The sequence below is a fragment of the Astatotilapia calliptera genome, chromosome 20 (genome assembly GCF_964374335.1).
Source record: "Astatotilapia calliptera chromosome 20, fAstCal68.1, whole genome shotgun sequence".
Taxonomy (NCBI): Eukaryota; Metazoa; Chordata; class Actinopteri; order Cichliformes; family Cichlidae; genus Astatotilapia; species Astatotilapia calliptera.
In genome coordinates, this window is record NC_137441.1 from 21805601 (window position 1) to 21831376 (window position 25776).

Here is a 25776-nt window from a genome sequence, read left to right on the forward strand (position 1 = left end):
AACTCGATTTAGACTTGAGAAAAAGAATTGTTGATGTTCACGAAGCAGGAGATACACAGAAGATCTCTACACAGGAATGGACTATGAGGTTGCAGACCAAAAAAAAACCAAACTCCACTGCAGAAGAGACCTTTAAGTCAGTATACAGTATGTGGAGGACAACCTGGAGAAAGATTCTGCAGTTTTTTTTAATCACAGAGACGACGTATGTTTGGTGAATGAAGGGAGAGCAGCGTCCCCACAGTGAAACCTGGTGGTGTTGTGCTGTGGGAAAGTTTTAGTGTGTGGAAAAACTGGGTGTTGGTCGTCACTGTGTCTTCAAATGTAACGATTCAAAACGCGTGTTGCTCTTTTGCTCTTCTGGAGGTGGTGAAGAACTAACTCCAGAAGACCAAAGTGACTGACTTGTCTGCCATTGAAAATGAAGTGAGGTTAACTGAAGACCAAGGTCTATACCAGGAAACCATTACATCTGAGAGAGTTTCCAAAGAAGAATGGGCTAAGATTGCTCAGGGAAACAACTGCAGTCTGTTATTCAGCAAAACAGGGGGCTGATAGTTTTGACCCTAGTAGTTTTTGTTTTTGGTGCAGTTTCTGTGCACACAACAAAATAATGTGAGCATCCACAATAAATCTAAGATGTTTGGAAAAGCTGAATTTAAAAAAAAAAATTCTTGCTCTGTTTAACAGCACTTGGAAAATACTTTAAAAAATGCAGTTTTCATTCCTCATCTATAAAACATCTGTAGTCAGACTAGTGAAAGTGCAGGTGGACATAATACACTTAAGGCTGAAATTCATTCATTTAGCATCATCACATTGAGCCTTATTTCTGCTGGTGCCTACTTGCTGTCACTGGGAACTAATCAGAACAGAGCAACCAGCGTGTTGATGACACATTTTGACTGTGAGAACTTTAGATGCCCATCCTGCTTTATAATATCATTAGTTATAACTTCCATATGCACATGAATAAACACGTGTGCGTGACACAACAAACGGAAGGTGGCGCTGTTTCGCGTGGTTTGGTTGCATTCAGCCACAGAGCGGCTGAAGAAGAAGAAAGTAGGCAAGGGAGAACCGGTAAATAACCATGAGTCAACCCTGAAGCCGGTCAGGTAGGAATTTCTGTCTGTGATAGTCTCAGTTCACTAACGACGCTGTCATGTCGGATGTCGGTGAGAGCAGCTGGCGCCAAGCTGAAGAACATGACGGCACAGAAAGCGAAGAAGTCCACGCTTCTGTGTGGGGGGCACGTGACCCTGCGCTGACAGTCCCTCAGGGGCTCTGGACCGCACATCACGAGCCGATCAGGAAAAGGCTGGTGCTACATGTTGACCTAAACAACACCATACTGGTGTCGGACGCCGTGACGTGTCAGGGGACTTTGGCTGCTCTGGACTACTTTCTGACCACTGTCACTTGGGGGAAGAAGAACAAACACGGTAAACACGGATGGTGCTTTCCAGCAACACGCGGGAATGCTAGGAATGTATGTGCCCGGGCGCGCGCGCGTGTGTCAGTCAGGTGATACGGGGGAACCGTTTACTTTTTACTTTCTCTGTCAGACCCCCGGAACAATACTTTTACGCACAAATACTTGGGCTTGATTGAAATTAAACGCATCATTGGAAACGTTGAATACCATCCAAAGGGACAGGTTACCTTTTATTTAACGCAAATTAAATTCTTATTTTCTTTAATGTTTGGCAGAATGTAAGTTCCACCAAGGCTGAGGGGTTGACATGTTACATTTTATTAATGAATGAAAATTATTATTTCAGTTTAACTTACATAGAGTTCAAAACAAAAGCAGTGATTTTTCAAAAAAGTAAAGGGGAAGTTTATTTTAATGTGCATGTTAAAATCTTGGAAATAGACCCTCCTTTGTCCAGTTGTTTATTGTATTGTCATTGTTTCTATACAGGAACCTGGGAGTGGTTGAGTGACTCACCCTCTCTGCTCCCACCCTGCAGCGAGGCTGTAAGCTACTACTCCCAGTTTGGACGCATTCCTGGTTTCACCTCTGGTGCTGGCCGTCGCTTCCGTAAGGTTCTGGATGAGCACCTGGACCTGCTCTGCTGGCCTGATGGGGTAAAGGTTGGTGTCTTGATAGACAGAGTCGCTGCGGGGGCACTGGGACAAAACCGTTACCCTCTAATTACTCCTTCTTGTCAGATTCTGATTTTTCAGCGACCCTTTTCACCTGGAATCTGCGTATATGCGATGCAGTTTTGTTAGTGCAGCGCCATCTGGGAGGAAACAAGTGCAGCGCTCTTCAGTTTTTCATTTTATATTTAAGCTGTGCCTTATCATGCTGCTATAACCAATTTAATATTTACTCATGATTCATTCATTTTCTCAGTTAATTTTCACACAATGTTTCTGACCCTGGTTCTGCTGAAAGTTTCTTCCTGTTAAAAGGGAGTTTTTCCTTAACACCGTTGCCAGTTACCACAGTATTTTTTCTCTGTATTATTGTGGGTTTTTACCTTACCTTACTTATATAACTGGTGTGAATAGAAAATCCACACCTGTGATTGGGAGCCAGGATGTTGTATGCCTGTCTACATCTGGGTTAGCGGCCAAGTGCTGCTTTCCACGATTAAATCAGCTGTTGCGCTTGTTGCAAACCGGCTTGACAGGTTGATGCAATTAGTGTTAACTGCTTTGTGGCCCTGTGTCTGTTGCAGGCAGACAGAGACCTGTCTGTAAAAGGAGAAGACGGACGCCTGTACCACTGGATCCTCCCGTCCTTCTTCCAGCTGCTCAGAGATCTATCACAGGAAGGTCGTGAGTTTGCCATCCTCTTCCGTACGTTTGGAACCGACCTACCTCGCGTGCTAAAAGCCGTATCCCGAGCACTCGACGGGGCACACCCACTGTTCCCTGATCTGCCACAGCTAAAGGTAACTAACACAGGCATACATTCAGCTGTAATACTTGATGAGACTGCACTATATAATGACAACGTATGTGATAAGTTAGAAATGGCATGAATGGAAGAGCAGGGGTGAAACTGGTTTTAAAAAAACAAACTGTCCGTCATTGTTCTAGAAGACACTTTTTGGAGCAACATGTAGAGGTTTATAGTTGCAAGACACTAAATGGACTGAAATAAGTCATTTAGAATCAGGGTGCCTTTCATATGAGGTAATATTTCCAGGATTTGGTTTACGTATAATGAAAACCTGTTCAGATAAATCAGGGACAGCAGCAACTGTAAAAGTTGCTCTTTCAGTAGAGGTTTTAATTGGTGCAGAAACGAATGCTACCAGCATTAAAGGTACAGGCAGTAATTTTTTGAGGTTATTTAATACAAAAACGACTGTACTCGTAAATGTACACATGTAATTTCATGTTTCATTCATGCATTCTCATAAACTTAACTCCATTAAAAATATACTGGAGCGGGTTTGCAGTTTCTGGTTGCCACAATGTTACTCCACCATATTCGAGTCCAGAGGGCTGGGAAGGAGATCTCCCATCTGACTAATGGTGTTTTACATATGTGGCTGGAGATCAGCCACGGACATAGTTTGCCAAAAGAAGAGGAGAAAGACGGTTGTAGGCGTTCATGGAGACACATTTAAATTCCTGCCTGCACCTTCAGACTCAAAATATGAAGGTTCTTACCTACGATTTATCATTAAAGAACACCAGAAAAACAAAACCGTGAAGAAAAGAGACAAAGCCAGAGGTCAGTCAGAGAAGTAATGGCATCCCAAATGATATGTTCCTACAATGTTGATTTATTCAAGGCAGAATGAGTATATAGAAGCTCCAGCAGTGTATATTCTGACGTCATAGCCCACATCTTTTAAAGCTGCATTTCACGTTCTTGCCTTCACTGCGTTAGTCCATGAGAACTCGTACTCAAAATGGTTCCACTGGAACAATGATGCATACACACCACTGGTCTCACTTCCTTCTCAACTTATAACTGTTGCTGTCATCACTACCTGGAAGTGATACACAAGTAAGTTGTAAGTTGTGCTTATATAGTGCCTTCCTACTCTGAGCACTCAAAGCACTTTTTGCCTCACTCATGCATTCATACAAGCAGGTTTTTGTGCTTTCTATCTAACATTCACACATTGCATTAGAGAGTAAGTAGTGGGGACAGCATCTTACCCAAAGATATTTGGAGCCACCAACCTTCCACTTATGTAATGTAAGTAAATGACCTGCTCTGCCTCTGAGCTACAGCCAGCTGGAGCTACACCTCCAAGTCACCTCCAACCAGGTCTTTTATGTAATCTTATAACCTTAAGCTATTAATGTTGCATGCACATCGAGCTGATGCTTAATCTTACTTAAGAACTTCTTTTAGTTACACTTTAAGCCTCACATCATTAAAGAATAGAAGAAGGCAACTTCAAACACTTGTTTAAAAACACTAAATAGGTAATTAGAAGCCTTATTATTAATGTCTTGCTCTGTTGCTCTTTTTATTTATTTTTTATTTATTTATTTTTTGACCAATAGAATTCATTGTAGCTGTGCTGCAAGTATCGTAATTTGTTCAGCTTTTTTTTTTTTTTTTTTTTTTTTTTGGGTGGGTGGGGTATTTTAGACTATGCCTGATAAATTGGTGTTGATATTGTGCACTAGATCTTGTGCAGAGCACGATCTTCTGTGCTCTTACACATGAAACCTTCCCCAGACTCAAACATGCATGCACTTGACTCGTCACCTGGAGGGTTTTGTACCTGTTGTGTACCTGTTAGTGCACTACAGTGGAACCGATTGATTCGGAGAGAAAAGCAGAGATTGGAAAGGATGGCTGGATAGATATGTGTGGAGGAGGATGGACGAGATGCCCTCAAACTTAGCCTGTCAGCCACAGTTATCTCTGTGAAGAAGAGCTCAGTGGAAATCTTATTCAAGCAGCCTCCTGTCAGATGCTATTAATCTGTGTGTCAAGACAGACGGAGCAGGGGGGAGATCAATCACAGGAACTAATGTGATTGCTCACTTTGTGAACTTGAGTTGTCTTCCTGCTACTTGGGGGCAGCGGCTCTGCTGTATTTGTTGTCAAGTTGCGGGGATGTGTGTACAGGGGGAAAGGTGTTTAATTAAATGAGTTCATTAACCTTGGTTAGTTTACGGTTAAAGCCAACTCCATCCTAATGTCCACATCACTGTGTTTGGTAGCATCTGTGTACCTGATTGTAAAATCAGACCAGCACAGCCAGTTATTATTACATCTCTTTAATTTCACATTGGATTTGACTGTATGTTGCAAATGCACCACATGATGGTTTAAGCTTTTTAAGCCAGTAGTTTTAAGTAGAGTACACTGAAAATCCCCAGTGTTTGATTCAGCAGGGAAAAGCAGACCCTGTGCAGAGTGATGGGGGACAAACGGTAAAGAAACACTGCAGTAGCTGTGTGCAGAATGGTGCTCAGAACCAGTGTTAATGTTAAACCGACTACTCGTAGGTCATCCATCCATCTGTGCTTGAACACAAAAGAGACAATGATGATGTCGTGTCTTTAGTGACATAACAGGTTGTCAGGGGCACGAACAGCTGTGTTCAGCTGTACCTCAGCTCAGTGATGCTTTGAGTTACATGCACATATAAAAAGTGGCAGTGGCGATGTGTACGTTTTATCTATTTTTTGCCATGTTTCACTGTTAACATGCTGGAATATGCCGAATAGCATTTAGCACACAGAGATGCTTAAAGGTATTTAGATATAAGGCCAACTGAGGTTATTATAGTAAACTAAATATAGATATGTTTGTTATTAACTGTAATAACAAAATACCCTAGATCTTTGGAAAACCGTGGAAATGAACTAAAATCAAATACAAATATAGAGGAAATAACCTTTTAGTATTTGTTAGCGTTAGTTGTTAAAATTCCCCTGTAGTTACATAGTAATGTCAGATAAAATAGATTTGTTTAATTATATTGACCTGCCAGTACTTAAAGGTAGGTACAGTAGAATAAAGGGGTAAAAAGTCACGTTTTTACAGGAAAGTAAGTTGTTAATGGAGAAAAGTCCATTTTACATTTATATTGGTAAAACAAAAGGAAAATGGAATAAAAAAAAAAAATATTAAAGAAAGATAAATATAAAATAAATTATTGATAATAAAAATGAATGAAATATAAAAACATATGTGTGTGTTTCTATGTATCCTGAAATTCTAGCCTTGTTTGAATTTGGTTTTATGGTTGAGGTTAGACGTATATTTAGGTTAGAGTAAAGATTTCATTTCTAAACTTTGGATGAAATTGTTGATTAACGGCCTCACAAAGATATTTAAACAGATACGCCTGTTTGTGTGCCTGTTGTCCCCAACCCCTCTGCTCACGCTGGCAACAGAGGACAACTTTTAGCTAAGATATGAAGTAGGTGAAGAAAAATGGTTTGTCAGCAAGACAATAAAGGAATCACGGTAGAGCTGAGGACATTTTTAAGTATCCACAGTACAGGATGGCAGAGTTGTTGTGCACGTGGCTGCCAAAGCATTTTTAAAATTTCACATCTGCAAGAATTTAAGCTGATTGCACAATTAATTTAGGTCAAGTCTACCAGAGGCCTTATTTTAATAACAGAATAATATCACATAATTGGTTTATTTTTATTTTAGTTTTTGCTTACAACAGAGTTCTTTTAAAGACGAGCTCTCCGTCTCGTTTCTTTATCTCTGACTCTTCTTCTTGCTCTTGGCTCAGCTGAGCGTGGCTGTGACTCCGGGCAAGATCCGCTGCAGCAAGAAGGGAATCGTCCTGAATCGAGCCGAGGAGCGGGTGTCCTCTCGCGATGGAGAGAGAGGTCTGTACGAGTACTTCAGCTCCGTGCAGGGTCTGGGAGGATTTCAGGACCACTATGACTGGTATGCAGAAAGCTTCTCTAAGAAAACCTGGCTGTGGATTTTGGGGTTTTATTCTGAGCTTTTCCAAACCTTTCCCTATATTCGTTGTTTTCTGTCCAGGTGGGCTGCTAATTCCTTCTCCATCCGTGGGGGGAAGCCTATGTGGGTCGACCCCTTTGACAAGCACGTACAGCACATCTTTATAGATGACAACATACGACAGAATGATGAGGATACTATAGTTAACCCGAAGGTAATAGCACCGCTTTACTCACACAGTTCAGCCTATATCTGGTGAGTTTAGAAAAATAAAGTACACCAAATTAGTTCATGATAATAGATTTCATATTGTAGGAGGAGACAGGGTCTTGGAAATGGGTTGATTTTGTGAATGCAACGCTTCTGTAATTTAGAGATGGCATTTTGTTTTCGGCATGGCTCACTAGGTGTTCACTGCCGTACACCAGCCTGTTGCAGTATGTTTCACACGTGTGTATTTGTCATGTATTTTGAGGCTCTATTATATATATATTCCCCAGACTGTGTGTCATAACTGCGTACAGGCTGGTAGATGCAGAGATGTAGGCTGTAGCTGCTTCAGAGCTCCAGAAACTAAACATGACTTCTAACCTTACTCTGGTTTGCTTTTTGTGTGTGTGTGTGTGTGTGTGTGTGTGTGTGTGTGTGTGTGTGTGTGTGTGTGTGTGTGTGTGTGTGTGTGTGTGTGTGTGTGTGTGTGTGTGTGTGTGTGTGTGTGTGTGTGTTTTGCAGGTGTTTTTGGACCCGGGTGGCTCAGACACTCGTATAGCCTGCACCGCCGAGCTGTATGATATCGCCTTGATCCAAACCGACCTCCTCCAGGCCATTTCTGACCCCAGCTACTTCACTCAGCGTGTCCACATCTGTCTGGAAAACTATGAGAAGAATGTCCAGCAGGGGGCAACCTAGAACACACTTCAAACTTTGCATACTTCCTGTACAGTACATCAGTTTGTCTGTGAGGCAACCTGCAGTGCAGACAGGATTAACAGGCAGGCGGGATTATTACACACCAAAGCAGAAGACTTGCTCAAAGTCTAAAGTTTATCCAAACACAAATATTAAGCGGTTACATGAAGAAACAAGTTATATGGACAGGTGGACATAGAAAAAAGCGGCAGCTATGTAAACAGGACTGCAATTCATTAAACGGTTTAAATACCACATATCCTTGATAAAAAAGGATAACTGTGTAAACAAGGAGCACTTCAGTCAGATTGCACTGTCTGCTGTCCTAAAGTGAACTGGGACCCATGTTTTTGACCCAGTTGAGCACTGAATTGGCCGGGCTGGACTCTTTAATTACACTGACAGCTCTGTGACTAATCACTCCATGGTATAATTGGCCAAACTCAGAATTTGGAGGCAGACAGAATAATTGGTGTCAGATATGGAGAAAAGCTCTTCAGCTCTTATGTTAGTTGTTGGTTTTGCTTCAGCTCCTTTTTCTTTCTCGGGGCGCTGTTTACATCCACTCAGAACCCAGCGGTAATACTTGAATATTTTCAGGTGACTGAAGCATCTGATTACTGAGTATGCGTTACTTCTGAATGCACTGCAGTCATAAAGTAACTCTTTGTGACAGTTGGCTCAAACTTTGAGCTGTAACCTGGTTTAATATTGCTGTCAAAAGTCACCATAATAGATGTAGAAGAGTACATATCGTGCTCCTGATCGGATCCGGTGTCTATGGAGCGCTCAATGAAGCAGTTAGATGGTAGAGAGTAACATCTGAGCTGCAGAGACGTTTGCATTTCATTTGTTTGCACTGAGTTATTTTTATTTTATTTAAAGGCATGCTTGAGAGAATTGTCTAATACGTTGAATTTGGGAGGAAGTTATGGTAATTTTTGCTTTGAGGGTTTTTAGAATATGTTTATTGCTAAGCTTCCAGGGAGGCTTTAATGACTTTGTTTTTCTCAGGTCAGTTTTTAACAGACAGCCAAATGAGCAGTAATATAAAGGACCCAGATGTAGATAGAGTGGTGTTTTGTTTTTTTTTTTTCTTTGTTTTGTTTTTCTTCTTCATTCTTCTTTTTTTTTTATAGCATATTTTCACCGATGTTTTCCTTGCTGATGAATACACTAATAAGAAAAGTTTGGAGAGAAAGCTTTAGTAGCTGTGATAACATCACAGAAGACCCGACTGATGAACTCTTTGGGGCTGATGCTGATTTTTAGGAAGGTTTTTTTTAAAAAAAAAAAAAAAAGAAAAAAAAAAAAGAAAATGCATGTTCTGCTTTGTAATGTTAAAAACCAGGTTTTGGTTGGCACATATTGAATAGAGCATTTAATATGCTGCTATCAGCCAATAATATCAGCTGACTTGTATCAGTCAGGGTCTAAATCACAGCCTGTATACTCACTGGAAAATCACTCGGACAGTAACTACTACTAAAAAAAAAAACCTCTCCAGTTATCAAGTTTTAACAATATTTAAAAGTTTTTATTTAAAATGATGTAAATTAAAGGTATTTTATTTATTGAAGATGGGATTCCATCCAAATGTAGTGCACATGTTTGCAATATTTGGAGAAAATCAACTAAATAAATGCATTATTTAGTGTTAAACCAGTTCAGAAGAACAGGAATTTTCCTTATTATTTTTTTATTATTTTTTTATTTTTATTTTTTTACTTTGAGGGATCTAAAATGATCTCATAGCTCAGCACACATCAGGTCATTTCAGCTGCCATGTTGGTTTCTGTGGACACTGAATTCATGTTTCCACTGAACACTGGGGCATTTTTAAATTTTATTTCAAAGTGCCAGTTAACACATGCTTAAAGACCATGCTTAAACCTCAGTAATTTATTTATTCATACAAACCAAACTGATTTGTACTTTAATCACAACACTGAACCTTTCAATAACTTGTGTAAGTTGAACCATTAGGTCACTGGATGTGTGAAAACCTCTGACAAATGCAGTCAAATATTGCATTGATTCATAGGTTTGTATTTTTTGATGGAGGCACCAAAACTTCAACATTAAATCTAGTAATAACAAAGCCAACACAGCTGTGAACAACTGAGTACTGAGGTGAAATTCCCAAGGTTTGACTACTGTTAAAGGAGATGCTCCCATTGATGTTCAATAAAATGCTAATGCTTTTAATTTTCACGTGTTAGCAAGTGGGTTGTTTTTTTTGCACAGCAAAATAAGACAACCTTTGGTGTAATGCAAACAAATGCATTCACATAGCACTGTAGCTTTCAATGTACTGATATCATCAACATTGTATAACCAAATCCATAAAGGTAACCTCTCCGACATGTGCTGTATTTACGTAAACAGATAAAACTCATGTATATGATTATTATGATCAGTAACTGTGTGTCTGTGTGTGAGAGAGAGAAAGGAGACCCAGTGAGGCTCAATGACACAAGGTACAGTGTTGATGTCAGTACGGAGCTGTACTATATGACTCTGTTAGTTGTGACCATTGCAGACACTTTACTGTAAAAGCGAAATATTCTTATCTTCTTCATAAGCCCAAACACTCCTGCAGATACCAGAGCTTATTTCATGTGGAAAATGGTGAAGTCAGAATACGGAATGATAAGGTCTGTGTGTGAGAGATAAAATGCTTCCTGTCTCTGTGGGTTGGGATGAAATTAAATTGTAAAGCTGGCTTTAACTGAGGTGTTAGAAGTGAGGATTTAGTAAGATGCTTCTGCTCAAACAATTCAGTAATTAGCTGCTTTGTTTTGTCAGAGGTCAGACACTTCGACTTGTGACGAGCCAGGTCAGGACTGATTCTGATACATGATAAATATGCTGCTGATGATTGATTTATTCCTTCTGTTGTAGAGGGACATCAGTGAATAAGACCAGAAATAACAACAAAATCCATCCATAGGTTTTGTAAACGTCTTCCCCAATGTGAAGTCTATACATAATTAACTGTTTTGGACCTATACACACAGAGTCGCCTCTGTGCAAAACATTCATGAAACTTTCAAATCATATAAAGGTTAAAAATCACAGTTTGATGATGGGTGTGGTCTGACCCATTTGTAACAAGTGTAGTTTTGGTTTTTTTTTAATAAAAGTCTCGTTTCCACTCTGACGTATTTTGCGTATTTTAAGCGGATGTCGAGAGTTCCCTCAGTCCACGCGGGGGCAGCAGAGCAGCTTGTGGAGCAGCTTCACCTACAGACGCGCCATCCCTTCTTTCAGGTGAGTCTGGAGTTACCTGGTGCTGGCTCTGCGCGGCGGCTCAGCCAAGAAACAGCGACGCAGGCACCGAGTTTAAAAATAAATAAATGAATAAATAAATAAATAAAATAAAGTGGCGATGAGTTGGGTGTTTTCACTTCAGGATGATGAAGAGGCACAGCTGCCAACGGGGGGTGGGGGTGGGGGGACGAGGTCTTTTTGAGACTGCGTAAATGCGCGCTGGTGAGTGAGTGAGTGAGTGAGTGAGTGAGTGAGGGGAGGAGACCGGAGGCGAGGGACAGGCGGAGCAGGCAGGAGTCGGGAGAAATGTTGAATCAGTGTGTGTGAGGAGGACGGAGGTAACTGCTGGTCTTGCTGGATTCTCTCACTGAACAGGTGCTTCCGCCGCTGTCCTCTGCGGGTGTCCAAACGTTTACGCGGAGCTGCCCCGGTGAGCTCCGACGCACCGGTGACTCACACAAGGAGGAGGTAAGGACTGTTGCCAACAAAACTTTCCACCCTTTTAGACGTTTAGTCCATGTGATCAAATGCCACACGGGTGGACGTATGGACTTTGTTGCCTTTGGCACCGCGAAGGAAGTGCAGATGTGGGAGGCTGGCGCAGTGCAGCGCTTCACCTCTGCGCACATGGGCTCCGCTGGTACGAGACCTCGTCGCTGGGCGTTGCGGAGCCATCAGTGGGCACGCGAGTGGGCTCGGGCGCTCTCAAACACTCCACATTCTGATGATGCTGTTAGAGCGATAAGATGGTGGGCGAGGATCAAGCTTAGGCGACAATCAGAAATCTGTTTGGACGCCATGTCCAAAAAGAATCCATGCACTCTGATGTCTGGTCAGTTGTTAAGTGGCCGTCACGAGCTGCTTTTTTGCAAGTTTGGGCGGCAGATGATATCAGGGAATTGTGGAAAGTGGTTGTGTCGTACTTGTCAGATGGAGTGCAAAGATTTTAATGTGCTGCGTGATATTTTTAGGACATATTCAGGGATTTGGGCTAGAGGTTGCAGGGGAAAGCCATCCAGATGCGTCTGCTCTAGACCAGCGGGTCCCATCTGCTGCGCTGACCAACATCTGGATGTGTCCGTCGGTTGCAGGAGGGCTCCCGAGTTTGGCCGTTTTTATTTCAACTTTATTCTTTGTGTCTAGACAGCTGATTATATGCTTCCAGGTACAAGCAGACGTCCCTTTGCGTCCGTATCTTCCATTCTCGCTTCCTTTCCCGAGTAGCATCCCAGGAGTTTAAAGCTGTCCCTCCTCCCGCTGCCGTCTGCTCTGTTAAAGAGGTTGTTTCTCTGACACACTCCAACTTGTTCAGCACCTTCCACCACTCCCATTATCTCCTCTCTCGCTCTCTCTGCTAGGGCTACTTTTCCCATCTGACCTGTGATGATAGCTCCTAAGCTCATTAGCATAATGAGGATTACAGCTGACATGCAGCGTCTGGGCCTGTCTTGCTGGATCCAGCAGAGACACGTAGTGCAGTGGCAGCTCTCATTGTGCCAGTAAAATGCCACCTCCAATCAGGACTCACAGGGAGGCTGCAGGTTGTACAGCTGTACAGAAAGAGTGAGGGACAAGGACAAATGGACTTTCTGAGGATGAAATTATTCACGAATTAAATCAGCTGGCATAGGAGCTAGTTAGATATAAATGGATGAATTTGAATGCCTCACCGTTTCCTTCTAAAAGACATAAAAACTGCAAATTGATTTTGCCTCATAATTGTAATTCAGTTTTGTCTGCAGGAGGAAAAGTTCTTTACTTTTTCTCATTCGTTTATTTACAAGTCTTTCCTTCCACTCGTGCTGCATAAACAATCGAGTCACCCACTTTCCATATAATTTTATTCTAAAGTTCAAGCTGCGGGTCAGAGCCCACAAGAGGTCCTGCCAGCGAGTCTCCACATGATGAAAACGGAAGCTGATTTTTGACAGGGCGAGCGACAACATTTTGCATCTGTTCAGCCTGTTTTCCTAGCTGTCTCTGCTTTTTATGTAAATTTTCTACTATTTTTCTCTTATACCAATATTTTCTAGTCATTCCATGGTTATTTAGTGAAAGCAGCATGGCCCCTAGTCGTAAATTACTGCTTATTTGTTGCTTGTGATGGTTGGATTTTGGGAGCAGAAGCTGTCATTTGTGAGAGCATCATCTGAGAACAGTCAGTGGTAACCTGGCGCATCGTTAATCAGCTGTGTGATTGCACAGACTTGTGGATAATCCATGCGTATCCTTTGTTCTACTCACATTCATATTGTGATGGAGATATGCGACAGTGGGTTAAGAAATAACAAAATTCAAGACACTTTTATGGTTAATCAAAGTAGGATAACCGAGATTAAGTTTAATTCAATTTTACTTATAAATCACTTCTTCACAACAACAGCCAGCCTTAGGTGCTTTATATTTAAAGGTTATTTAATAGAAAACATATTGTGCTCATAGATATACAAATAGATATGTTCTCATAAATGTAGAATAAATTAATTAAAAATACACAGGAGCAGGTGCTGTTTTGTGGAAGCCATCATGTTGTCCTGCCATCTTAAATTTAGTGGCCAAGACGAACATCACCGTGACCCCTAATAGCATTTTACGTATGTGACTAGAAAGTGGCCATATATGTAGCACAACTTATAAGTTATTTTTAATTTAAAGATCATAAATAACATGTATATTTTCATCCTCTCTTTCTCATCCACCATTGTCCTCTCTTCTCCCTCATTTCCACCTCATGCTCTTCCTCCTCACTTCACACCTCATCTCCTGCACCGACATCAGGGCTCTAACACACTAAAATGTCCCTAAACATCTTATTTATTCCATTGTCAGCAGAATAGCCGTCTGTCTCAGGACAGCTGACAGTGAGCTGGCTAAAGCTAAAATTATGCCAGCTAATGTTAGGCTTGAGTCTGCTAAAAATCACACTTTCTCTCTGATAAACGATTTGTTGTCCAAGTCCAACAAGGTTAGATCCACTTCACAAAATTTTACAGACTCCTCCAGAGTAAATAGACACGGACACCCACTACTGACAGCTGAGGTGAACGTGGGACTGACAGTATACCCTCACTACAGATGAGTGAAGGCCAGAGCTGTTGGCCTCTGTAACTAAGATTATACAACTGAACGGGGAAGGGTAAGAGGACAGAATTCTGGAAATGCAATCTGCAATTTACTGACATCTAGTGGTGAGATTTAACACACTGCACCTTTAAAGGTGAAGACTACAATATTACAGCAATCAAACAATCCCCTGTGTGTGAGCACCTGGCAATAATGGAGAGGAAGGACTCCCTTTTAACATGAAAAGATCTCTGGCAGATCAACAATCAGGGTGGAAGCAGTCATGTGACTTACGTGATTGAATTTTTGCTTTAATTCTGATAGTCTGCCAGCTCACTGCAGCAGATCTCTAGTCTATATTATGTTATAATATTAATTAATATATGATAATGTTCTGAATACTACATAATAATAAATCCACTGCTTAGAGTTCAAGAGCAGAACAAGAACTATGATTGGAATCTGTCTGACCATGAAAGGACAGACCCTCTGGTGAGACAGCTGAATGATAACTGCCACAAAAGCACCCAGGTCAGCCTGTCAGCTAGCTCGCTAGTGGGGACTGACCTTTCAAAGTAAAAGCAAGGGGACTGTTGCCCGTTAAATGACAAAAATGCCATAAATATACAAAAATGTTCTATGGTGGGTGTTATTATTCTTAGGTGACCTGGCTCAATAAAGTCTAGGTATGGGAAGCATTGGTTACTTCTTTCAAAGAAAACTCCTCCTGCCTTTAGGTGTAAAATAAACCAGTTAGTTTATAGTTTTGTTTGGGATTCTCATCACTGTACAGGATTTTAGTACACAGCATCAGGAATCAGCATTTTAGCACAAATTTAACTGCACACCACAATATTTTTGGTCGAGACAAACAGAGACGTGTTCAAAAACAGTTGCAAAAAACAATGTAAGGTACTGTACTGTGGTGTTATGTACGTTTGAAAGTAAAACTCTTCTGAGCTGGGATTTGTTGATGAGGTACTTTTATCCTAAAATGACTAAGTCTGATTTAGGAGAATGCAGGCTTTCAGTGGAATGCGTTGACCAGATGTATAGATGACATTTATATGCCTAAAAAAATGGATGTTTTATGGGTCACACTGATCGTTGCTCCTTATGTAACCGTGTTTAGTATGCATTCAGCATAAAACACCTCCATTTGGACATGCAGTGTTTTATGCCTGTTTGGCTAATGAGGCACCCCTACCCTGGAGGACACAGGCAGAGTGTGAGTGTACAGTACAAAGTGCCTTCAGATTTAAGTAGTGTCAGTTGTGTGTGACAAATATCCTGGCTCACACACACGCACACATGCACACACGCACACACACATACACACACACACACCAGCCTGCGACAGACATTAACCCGGAGAGATGATTGTGGAAGATAGCCAGTACTCCCATCAGAGGATTAAGTGGGCTGCTTACAGCGGACAGTTTGGTGATCCGGCCTGTTAATGATGAGGACTTGGACATGGATGGTATCAGAGGGCGATACAAAGAGAAAGCAATAAAAACAAAATGTTGGCAGAGGAAATGAACCGTTTAGTGGATTAAACAGGCAACAGAAAAACAAGTCAAGTGTTTTTAAAAAACTTTCTGACATAGTGTGTTATTTGATGAAAAAAAAATCAAAAATCATTTCAGTTTTATGAGACATGATCAAATACTTGAGTGAGTGCTCCCATGAATTGAGATGTTATTCCCTTCAAGGTTGTCAGCTCTTGCCGTCATACAGTGCTCACAGCATTCCTGCTATGCTTGAATGTCCAGAATCATCACCAGCGATGAGCTTTGGATTTCAAACCAAACAGCAGTTTCCTGCAGAGCAGCCTGCAGTCTCCAAACATGAAGTAGACACACCAGGCTCAGAGTGTGACCCAGAGCGTGCTTGTAATTTTATTGTGACATTAACATGTTTGCATCATAAATTGGTTCCTCCGAGGGTCAAACACTTCTAACATCCTGAAGCATCTGAGAGGGAAAATTGGTGAAAATGAGCTGAACTGTGTGCCTTTTCTTTGGTGTGTTGGCACAGTGGGAGGGATCTAGTAGAATCACAAATGCAAACCTTAAATTGTTCAGAACAGGAGTTCCAGGCAGAGATCAAAATGTTGAAGAGACCACTGAGGGGTTCCATCACTGCACAAAAAAGACAACTTTGAAGGGACAGAGGCCACATTTAAATCAGGGAGTATGTTTCCTTTGTAGGACGTGTTTGAAAATGTATTAACTCCTATTTATGAACTGATAAACTGTGTTAGATACTCAACCTGACAGACTCATTACAGTTACAGCAGCACTTCCCCACTGCTGTTAGCCAAGAAATGCACTTGTAAATTAGCCCTGGTTAAATTACAACTTTAATTTTTACATGTTAGGTTTTGTACAGATTAAAGTGTAACAAATGTGGCTAGTGAATATTAAAGAGAACACTTATCCAACCTAAATAATGAGGTCAGTGTATTGTAAGTAATCCCTGTGAGTCAGAAGGGTGGGCTTCAGACTCATCTAAACAATCGCTTTCAGACAGTTTTTTTCTACTCTTGGATCTGTAAGATGTCACAGAGACAGGATACCAAGGGGCCCTTCCATATACACTGATCAGTCATAAATCATGACCACTATTGGAGTGAAAAAAACTGATTATCTCTTCATCATGGCACCTGTTAGTGGGTGGGATATATTAGGGAGTAGGTGAACATTTTGTCCTCCAAGTTGAGGAGTTAAAAGCAGGAAAAATGGGCAAGTGTAAGATCTGAGCAGCAAAACTGTGATGGCTAGAAAACTGGATTAGAGCATCCCCAAAACTGCAGTTCTTGTGGGAAAAATGTTTCCAGTCTGCAGTGGTCAGTATCTAACAAAAGTGGCTGTAGGAAGGAACAGTGGTGAACCAGCGACAGGGTCATAGACGGCCAGGGCTCAGCGCTGGTTGGCCCGTGTGGTCCGATCCAACAGATGAACTACTGGAGCTCAGATTGCTGAAGAATTGTGGTTCTGATAAACATGAGTCAGAATACACAGGGCATCACAGTTTGTTGTGTATGCAGCTGGATAGCTGCAGGCCAGTCAGGCTGCCCATGCTGACCCCTGTCAGCAGTTCCAATAGAATAAACAACGGGAACGTGAGCTTCAGAACTAGACCACGATGCAATGAAAGAAGTTGTCCTGCTCTGATCGATCATGTTTTCTTTTACATCATGTGGACGGCCGGGTGTGTATGTGTTACTTACCTTATATCAGGGCAGTAGCCATAATGTTGTGCCTGATCGACATATGCAACCACTTCCTGTCATTCTTTCATTTCTATTGGCCATGCATTTGTACTTCACACCTCAGCATGGGTTTCAGTGTGCAGTGCCTTCTATGTGAAATTGCCCGAAGACTCTCACATCAGGCTCACATATCTATTTTTGAGCACAGAAGCTGTTTAACCTTTTTGTTTAGCCCAGAATAAAGTTTTGCTGTCTAGGAGATTAGCTGAGGAGTTGTTCAAGATAAATATGGATAATTTGGGAATGTTATTCATATAAAGCAACTGTAGTAGAGCCCTAGTATAAAAACTGGAGCTGGCAAGGTGAATAATGATCCCCTTTTAAAGGTCATGCTTGGAGGTTTTGCTGTGAACCCTTTGAACAAAGCAAGGCCTGCTTTTTCCCTGCTTCCAGCTACTCTGCTAGCATGTTTTCACTATTACGCAGTGTTACCAACTCCTCAGTAAGGAAAATCGCTATTGGCTGTCCTAAAAGTCGCTAGAAGTCGCTAAATGATGTCATCGTCTAATTTGCATAACTGGTCATGCTAATGTAATTGTAACCTACATTGTTGGAGAGAGAAATAACATCGTGGAAGAGACATAAAGTGAGTAAAAAACGTCCTAAACGCATTTAGAATTTATTTAGAACTACAAATTAAATTTCTTTTAGCAATTATTGTTTTTTAATGTCACAATTCCAATCCTGCTCCTTTATCCGGGCTTGGACCGACAAAAGTGACCTGAAATTGGCACTCTGGTGGAGTTACTTTGTGTGTGTGTGTGTGTGTGTGTGTGTGTTTATTAATAGTTTTAAACCTTGAGATCCACAAAACAGCATAACAGTAAAAGAAGAACTGACTGCATTACAGTCAGTGCTCATGCGCGATTCATTTGCAGTTTGGACGCGTATGAACATCTCCTGCCCTGATAGCAGCTGGGGGAGGACTATCCTCCAACTGTGAGCGCTTTGGCAGGGGTGAGGTGCCCATGGCAGCACCTGCTACTTGTGGAGAGTAAGAGCGATACATGTTTTCACATAAAAAAGTCATCATAAATAAGTCTCCAGTAACACCAGAAAAAGTCGCCAGATTTGTCGCTAGTCGCTTTCTAGAAAAAAAATCGTTAAAGGGGTCTGAAAACTCGCTAAATATAGCGACAAAGTTGCTAAGTTGGCAACACTGCTATTACGTGGCCACTATTAGCTTGATGAACTATTATACCTATTTAGACAATGTGTTTTTAGTAGTTTTAATTTTAAAAAATGCTATTACTATGGGCACATTTAGGGATTTAAATTACTTTTACCAAACTAAACTACTAAACCAGCTCTTTAAAGCTTTTAAAGAACTGAACAGGTTGAGGCAAAGCTAATTTAGCTAGCCTGTGGCTAAAACGTTATATTTAGCTTATAGGTTGATCAGTCTTTATCTAATTTAACCAAGCAAAACAGGGAGTAAGTTGAAACATTCATGACGAGATAAGTGACAAAGAGAGAAAAAACTTTTTGTAGCTGGTCAGTGTAGTAGCTGTCTGGATGTTCATTAGCGCAGCTCATAGTGGAATAAATGGAATCCCTTAAAAACAGATTGTAGCTCAAACAAACAGGTTTGTGTGCATGATTGTGTTTTTGTGTGAAAGCAGCTGCCTTGTTGTATAATTGCATTTTATTGTTTACATGATTCAGCTCATTAGGCTCACTGACCTGTTGCAACTGAGGTAGTGCTCGTGCCATCATGATAATACAAATGGATGGGAACAGAGAAGTTCTGGGAAACATTTTAGCGCATAGTTGTTTTATGTCCCATTGATGCATTGAAAATCCATTATAGGGTCTCTGGGGATAAAACCAATGCTTTGTTTCCAACCACAGCAATGGAAACAGTAACAGTAACAGCAATGGATTTAGAAAAACAAGCACATGCAAATTTAGGAATCATGACTCATTCCCAGCAAATTGTTTGCTTGGATTAATTTTTAATCTTTGGACAACATACAGTTTACAACACGGTATCTATAAATTGTCTCTGAGAATGATTTTTCTAATGTGAGTAAATATTCAAACTAGTCTGTTTTTAATGAGGTTTGTGAAGAGCAGTTCACATTCTTTAATTTAAACATTTAAAAATTGCAATTAGGTTTTAAATAAACTCTAATAAAAGGTAAAACAAATGGAGATATATAAATAAAAACATCAAACACATGGCAAATGGTGACAAAAGCAATATTCTGAAATGTCACAGTAGGAATTCAATTAATAAACTCAGTAATGCATGCTGTTTGCTATTAGAGCAAGGTGCTGCTTCAGTTTAACTTGGAATAAGAAACTCACTTGACACAGAGGCAATTTTAGAAAATGTATGTGGATGTACCCACATAGCAAGGAGGTCCTGCCCGGATCTGGTGTCAAGCCGGCACTGCTGGCTGACTTCTGACATGGTAAGACGTATGTCATCGAGATATGGGCCAGGCCTGGCATAGATGGCACTATTGTGGTTTGGTTTATGTGGCCCAGGGTCATAGAAAACAGGTCCTCCCTGGATCTGGCATCAAGCTGGCACTTCTGACTGACCGGTGTCATGGCAGGGTGTATATCAACCAGATGTGGGCCAGGTCTGGCGATGATGGCACTATTTATGTTCCTATTTTAGTTAGAAGACCCAAATGCCATGTTGCAATATTACACTGCTATGGTAGCCAACGTTTCAAATGCAGGTTTGACAGGTTTGTATCAAATCAAATCAAATCACTTTTATTGTCACATCACATGTGCAGGCACACTGGCACAGCACATGCGAGTGAAATTCTTGTGTGCGAGCCCCACAAGCAACAGAGATGTGCAAACACAACAACACAAACGAGCAAAATACAAGAATGGCCAACCTGAAACTAATAAATATATGTACAATATATAATAGTGTATGCATTTCTGGATGTGTATACTAAATATTTTCCTACGTGTGTGTGTGTGTGTGTGTGTGTGTGTATACACATTTTTACAAATTAAATAGTAAAAAAAATAAAATAAATAATAATAATAATAATAATAAAATATATAAAATATACAGAGTTGAATATGTGCAAAACAAGTGGCATTTATATACAGTGTGGAGTGCATAATGTTGAAACGTGTTGTACGTGTACATTTTATCCAAAACCTAGTGACGGTTTACTCATCTTTTCCACCGGGTGGTTGTAGCTCAGGGGGTAGAGCAGGTCACCTGCTGATCAGAAGGGTAGTGGTTCGATCCCTGGCTCCTCCAGTCTGCATGTCAAGAGTGTGAATGTAGTTAGGACGCGCTTGGTATAGAGAAAATGTGTGATTGGGAGAATGTGGCATGTTGTATAGAGCACTTTGAGTAATCTGGGAGAACAGAAAAGTGCTATAAAAGAATCAGTCTATTCACTGTCTGAACCGAGTTTCGTCATGTTACTTTTGCACTGTTTTGCATGTTCTGGCACATGTTGTTATTACATGACTTGATTAAGGTACAGATTAGGCTGACATCTGGGGCCAGAGCTGAAACTGTTCTGGGCCAGCAGTGTGTCTGCAACTGGCCCGTGGCTCCACACCACTTACACATGGCCCACACACCACAAAGAATGACGGCCCTTTGGTGGTCCAGATCAGGTTTGCCAGAGGTAGTCCACACATTGGGCCAGCACAAAGCCAGTTGCAGACGCACAAAGCCAGTTGCAGACACACTGGTGGTCCTGTGCTGGCCCATGTGTGGATTCTTTCTTTGTGGTATGTGTGGCCATGTGTACATACCCATGTACACTGTGTGTGGGCCAGATCCAGGCCATACCAATTTTGCTATGTGGGTAGCAACTGTCTTGTTGTATCAAATAAGGCTTGAAAATGGCAACTGAGACAACAAACATTTTTTTGTGTACTCATAAATCAAATTAGAAATGGATCTATTTGCTCATGGGCTTCTGTGCAGCCAGACCCCCCCGCCCCCCGACTCCTCAATGATGGGTAAAAAACTATTTGCACAGCATGCAGCAAAGCATGTGTTTGCCTGCTTGTGAGGAAAACATCTGATAATGTCAGTACAAAATAACCATTACCTCCATGGTATGACTCCAGCTGACCCTTGCTGCATGGTGCTCTGCTTCCCCGTGACCACCTCTCTAAACAGTTTTTATTCTTTAGACAGTGGCTGCTCTGGTTATTCTTTTTGCCCACGATCTTTAGCATAGTGTATATATAGTAAATAGCTGAACGCAGCCATTTAGCCATGTTAGCGCTTCCTGATGTCATTGCAGGAAAAGCACAAAGATATTAACACTTTACTCCAGATTTAAAGAAACAACACTGAACATGACATAATAACATTACATTCTTGTTCCTGACCATTTCTGGATTGGGGACCAGAAATATTGGCATGGTAATTAGATAACTGTCAGACTGGCATGATTAAACAACGTGCTGTTGTCAGTTTATTGCAGGCATATTGACGCTGGGAGCAATTAAATAGGTGGTGGAAAGTTTAATTAAATAGTTCCACTAATGGCCTAAAGTATTAGTTCAGCATTAAGAGAGCCCAGCTCAGCGGAGACCTAGCTGTGTGACTGTTTGCTATGATTGCTTCCTCTTTCACGTTTGCCTGAAGCACCGAGTCAGACTGGGGGGAAGCAGGTCACTGTGTGATTGCTTTGTGAGGGTATTATTTCAAGTTTGCTAGAGGCGCGGGGATACATAAGCTCATGGAAACTGATTGCTGTTTGATCCCTTTGCGCAATTGCTGCAACCAGACACACTGACTTTGATACAAGCTTTTCTCAAGGAGGCATGGGAAAAGTTGGCACGGGGGCTGAGCCGCTTTACAAGTGAGAAGCTTACATTCACACTGGGAATGTTGACTTACACACTGCAAACACAAAGTGTGGCTGCGTTTGTTTATAGCATTTAAAGTGACAAATGTGTTTATTGTGTAGAATGAGTGACGGCGGCGAACGGACAGTCACTGTCCTGCATCCTGAGTCTTTGAGTTGCTTGATCCCAGACATCTGTCTGTGGCAAGCGGACTGTTTTCCAGCCTGATTGTAATGTAGATGGCATAACTCGCCTCAGATTAATCGATCTCTGAAGAGATATGTGACGAGAAAATCTCTTTGACACTCAACCCCAGAGCCATTCTGTATGCAGCGAGTAAAATGCTGGTTTCATCTGGGGTTTTTTTAACCCCCACATGGGGTCTGTACCTCTCACTTTCCTTATTTTGGCCTCTCTGCCTCTCAGCAGCCTCCAGGGGCTACTATAGGACCCCATATATCTAATCTTAAGGGTCAGGGAAAAAGGGCTGTCAGCAGTTGCTTATTGATTGTGCTTCTGCCTTTGTGAATTGTTTCCTCTAATCACTTGCCTCTGTTGGATTGATGAATCTGTTCTTGATTTTTAGAGACTAAAGTAATCTGAAGGTCAGTTTTTCTTTAGTACAGGGATGTCAACCTCATACGGTCACTCTACTCGACCCTTCTGTCCCTTTCTGTCAGTGTAAAGAAGTTTAACTACACATTTAATCCTTGAGATATTTTAATATAAGAAAAAGAAGTGCAGTTTAAACAATATGTTACTCTACATAATGAAAGAAATCTGTTAACATGATTATTCAGGCTTAAAACGTCAGAAATAAGTCTGTAAAATTACAGACAAAAAAAAGTTTGCCTAGACTAATTATAAAATTAATAAACATTTTTTTTACAGATCTACTGTAAAAAACACACATGTAAACAGTCAATAGTAAAAAAAAAACAGGAACTTTATGAATGAGTAAATATGCCCGAGCTTAATGATGTCAGATTAAACAGATTTTTTTAAACTTACATATCTGTACTGGTTACCTGTATTGTTTGCAGTGTGGGGTTTTTTTTTATTCATCTTTGCATCTCTTGAAGTTTGTTCAAAAAGCTGCTGCTGAGCTTTCGACTGGGACTGAAATGAGGGATCAGTTTAAGGAAAACCTCTGCTTCTTTGCAGTGGCATCAACCGACGCCATTCTTTTTCACGGCATCCTCAGCTATCCCAGATGTCATGCCCTCATTCTCACAGCCACCAAAGTACACCTTTGGAAAAATCCTTGGTCAGATATCAGAAGTCTTTCCTGCTGTGTGTTACATGTGAGAAAAGGATGACGGAAAATAAATCCTGGGTTGTTTTACATGTGCTTCACGTCCCCCCTTTACATTATAGCATGGAAATGTGAACAGAGTTAAAACATTTATGCCAGTATAAGTTGAAGTGTGTCACTGTTTGGTTGAATATATTAACTGTGAATGTTGTTCTGTGTTAAAGAGGCATCTCATCACAACTCACGAGAAAAAAGCCAAAAGCAGCACATTTGGATTTATCTCACATCACAGCAGTTTCTAAAAATATCCACAGAGGATGTGAATCATTGATTGTGTTGCTGTTTTATAACCATCATAACCACTTTAACGTTCAGGCTCATGTACACATGTTCAGCGACATGTCTGAGTGCTAAAAGAGCAACATGCGCACCTGCTTTGTAAGAGGGAAGGATTTCAAATTTATTCGCTTTTGACCTCCTCTGACCTCTGAAATCCAGTGAAATAGTCTGTCTAGCAGAAGTATGATGTACTGTAACAGTACGAGGAGAAAAAAAAACCTACCTTTTTTGATCACTTTACCAGAGATACTAAGGCTGGGAAGCCATGACTGACATTACTGGTGGACAGACACATTGGTCATTAGGCTGATTAATTATTTTAATTTCAGCTGCTCATCTTTTCTGTCTTCTCTCATCTGACAGTCAGAAATAAAGTCCTGCAGTGTGTGGTATTCAAAGGATTGTAACAGGCTTTTTCCTTTTGATCCAGAGATGTTCAGTTCTTATACTAAAGTTATTAATAATTTAGGAAGTTCTTATTTTTACTGCCTTCAGCTTACTTTGCAGCCATCAGCGAAAGAAACAGTGTGAAGAACTGTCGTAGCATAAGCCCTTTTCTTACATTGGATACGGACAATAGGGAAAACCCAAAAAATCCTGACCGGAAGCACTTGGCAACAGTGGAGAGGAAAAGCTCCCATTCAACAGGAAGTAATTTCAGACAAAAAGGGCAACCAACCGGTTGGGGCTGAGATTTTCACAACAGTGATGGAGAGAGCCACAGTGTGTTCATGATATTAGCTCCACTGATTGGAGCTGTAAAAATGCACGGGTGCTCTTAACACCCACACGGACTATTTTACTGCATGCAGCCAAAGACTGTTTAATTTGATTTGATCAATAGGACCTGCATTAGGTCCTATTGATTTGATCAATAGGACCGGCTACCAAAAATCACGCACATCTATCACTTTATAGAAAGTTTCATGACAGCCAAACAGCCACCAGGGGTTCATCATTATCCTTCTTTTGTCATTCATGGTTAAAACAGCATCACCTGCTGTCACCCACTGATATAATCCGAAAGACCTGGAGGATCATCAACTTACTCATCCTGAACACTCAGAATGCAAACACTCTGATTGCAAATTAGAGCGAGGCTTGGATCCTCTGAATGTCGATCGAAGGGAGATAAGCACAAGTGCTCCACACACGATTAGGAGGACACTCTTAGAAAAAAAAGTCTAACTTTCGCAGCAGCTCTCTTTCAGAAAACATTGATTGAGTTGGGCAGTTTGCATTGCAATGATCTAACCAGCCACTTGTTGAGAGGCAGTAATACTGCATGTGTTTGAGCTGATAACACTGACAGTGATTCAACACTTTCTTCTTGGTTATGTAAGAGAGATACGTCAGAGATTTGCCATTAATGGAATTGTACTTCTGTATTTAATCCTGCTGGGATTAACTTCCCAACCTCTTTGGATCAGTTCTACATCAATCCCTTGTTTTTCTTCCATCCTGCCACCATCTCTCTCTCATGGCTTTCGGTTTTGCTCAACAGTGCAAGCTAAACAGATTTTTGTCTTTTTCCCATCTCATATGCATTTTTAAAAAAACTTTCCTGTAGGTCTACCTACTTTGAGTCTTATCGCCCATCCTTTGCTGGTTTCTTTGTGTTTATTCTCTCTTTCCCCTCTTCCCTTGCAGCAGCTTCTCTTAATTCAGCCTTACATCCTTTCTATTTAAGGAAGAAAGCCGTGTCTGCTGGGAAAACTGCTCAACTGGGTGGGGAGATTTAGCTGAATGGAACAGCAAGTCCCCAGATGCCCTGCTGTGGCTCATGCTCCAAAGGCAAGGAGGAAAAGGAGAGGGTGATGCACTGTGGCAGATAAACAGATACGGACAGGGGAAGAACGTGAATACGAAAGAAAGCAACTGTTTACAATGAGGAAGAGTGGACGGAAGAGGAGATTCACAGAGGAAACTGTGCTGAGCTCCACCTCTGCTGTGATGGCCTCTTAATGTTTCTGCTCCGCTCTGACTCGT

At 41.1% G+C, this 25776-nt stretch overlaps 2 protein-coding genes across 2 annotated transcripts in view; both read left to right on the forward strand.

Annotated features, from left to right (window-relative positions):
• The first annotated feature begins 1045 nt into the window (after positions 1 to 1045).
• Positions 1046 to 10937, forward strand: LOC113013439 (uncharacterized). The gene is made up of 6 exons (XM_026154335.2): positions 1046 to 1445; positions 1928 to 2100; positions 2694 to 2909; positions 6693 to 6853; positions 6953 to 7085; positions 7604 to 10937. The coding sequence occupies exons 1-6, from the start codon at positions 1166 to 1168 to the stop codon at positions 7778 to 7780; spliced, it is 1140 nt and encodes a 379-aa protein (XP_026010120.2). The 5' UTR covers positions 1046 to 1165; the 3' UTR covers positions 7781 to 10937.
• Positions 10938 to 11265: 328 nt separating this feature from the next.
• klhdc8b (kelch domain containing 8B) overlaps positions 11266 to 25776 on the forward strand; it is a 264416-nt gene continuing 249905 nt past the window's right edge. Inside the window, exon 1 of the mRNA XM_026154336.2 lies at positions 11266 to 11521. The gene's annotated coding sequence lies outside the window, so the exon portion shown is untranslated. The remainder of the gene's footprint in view (positions 11522 to 25776) is intronic.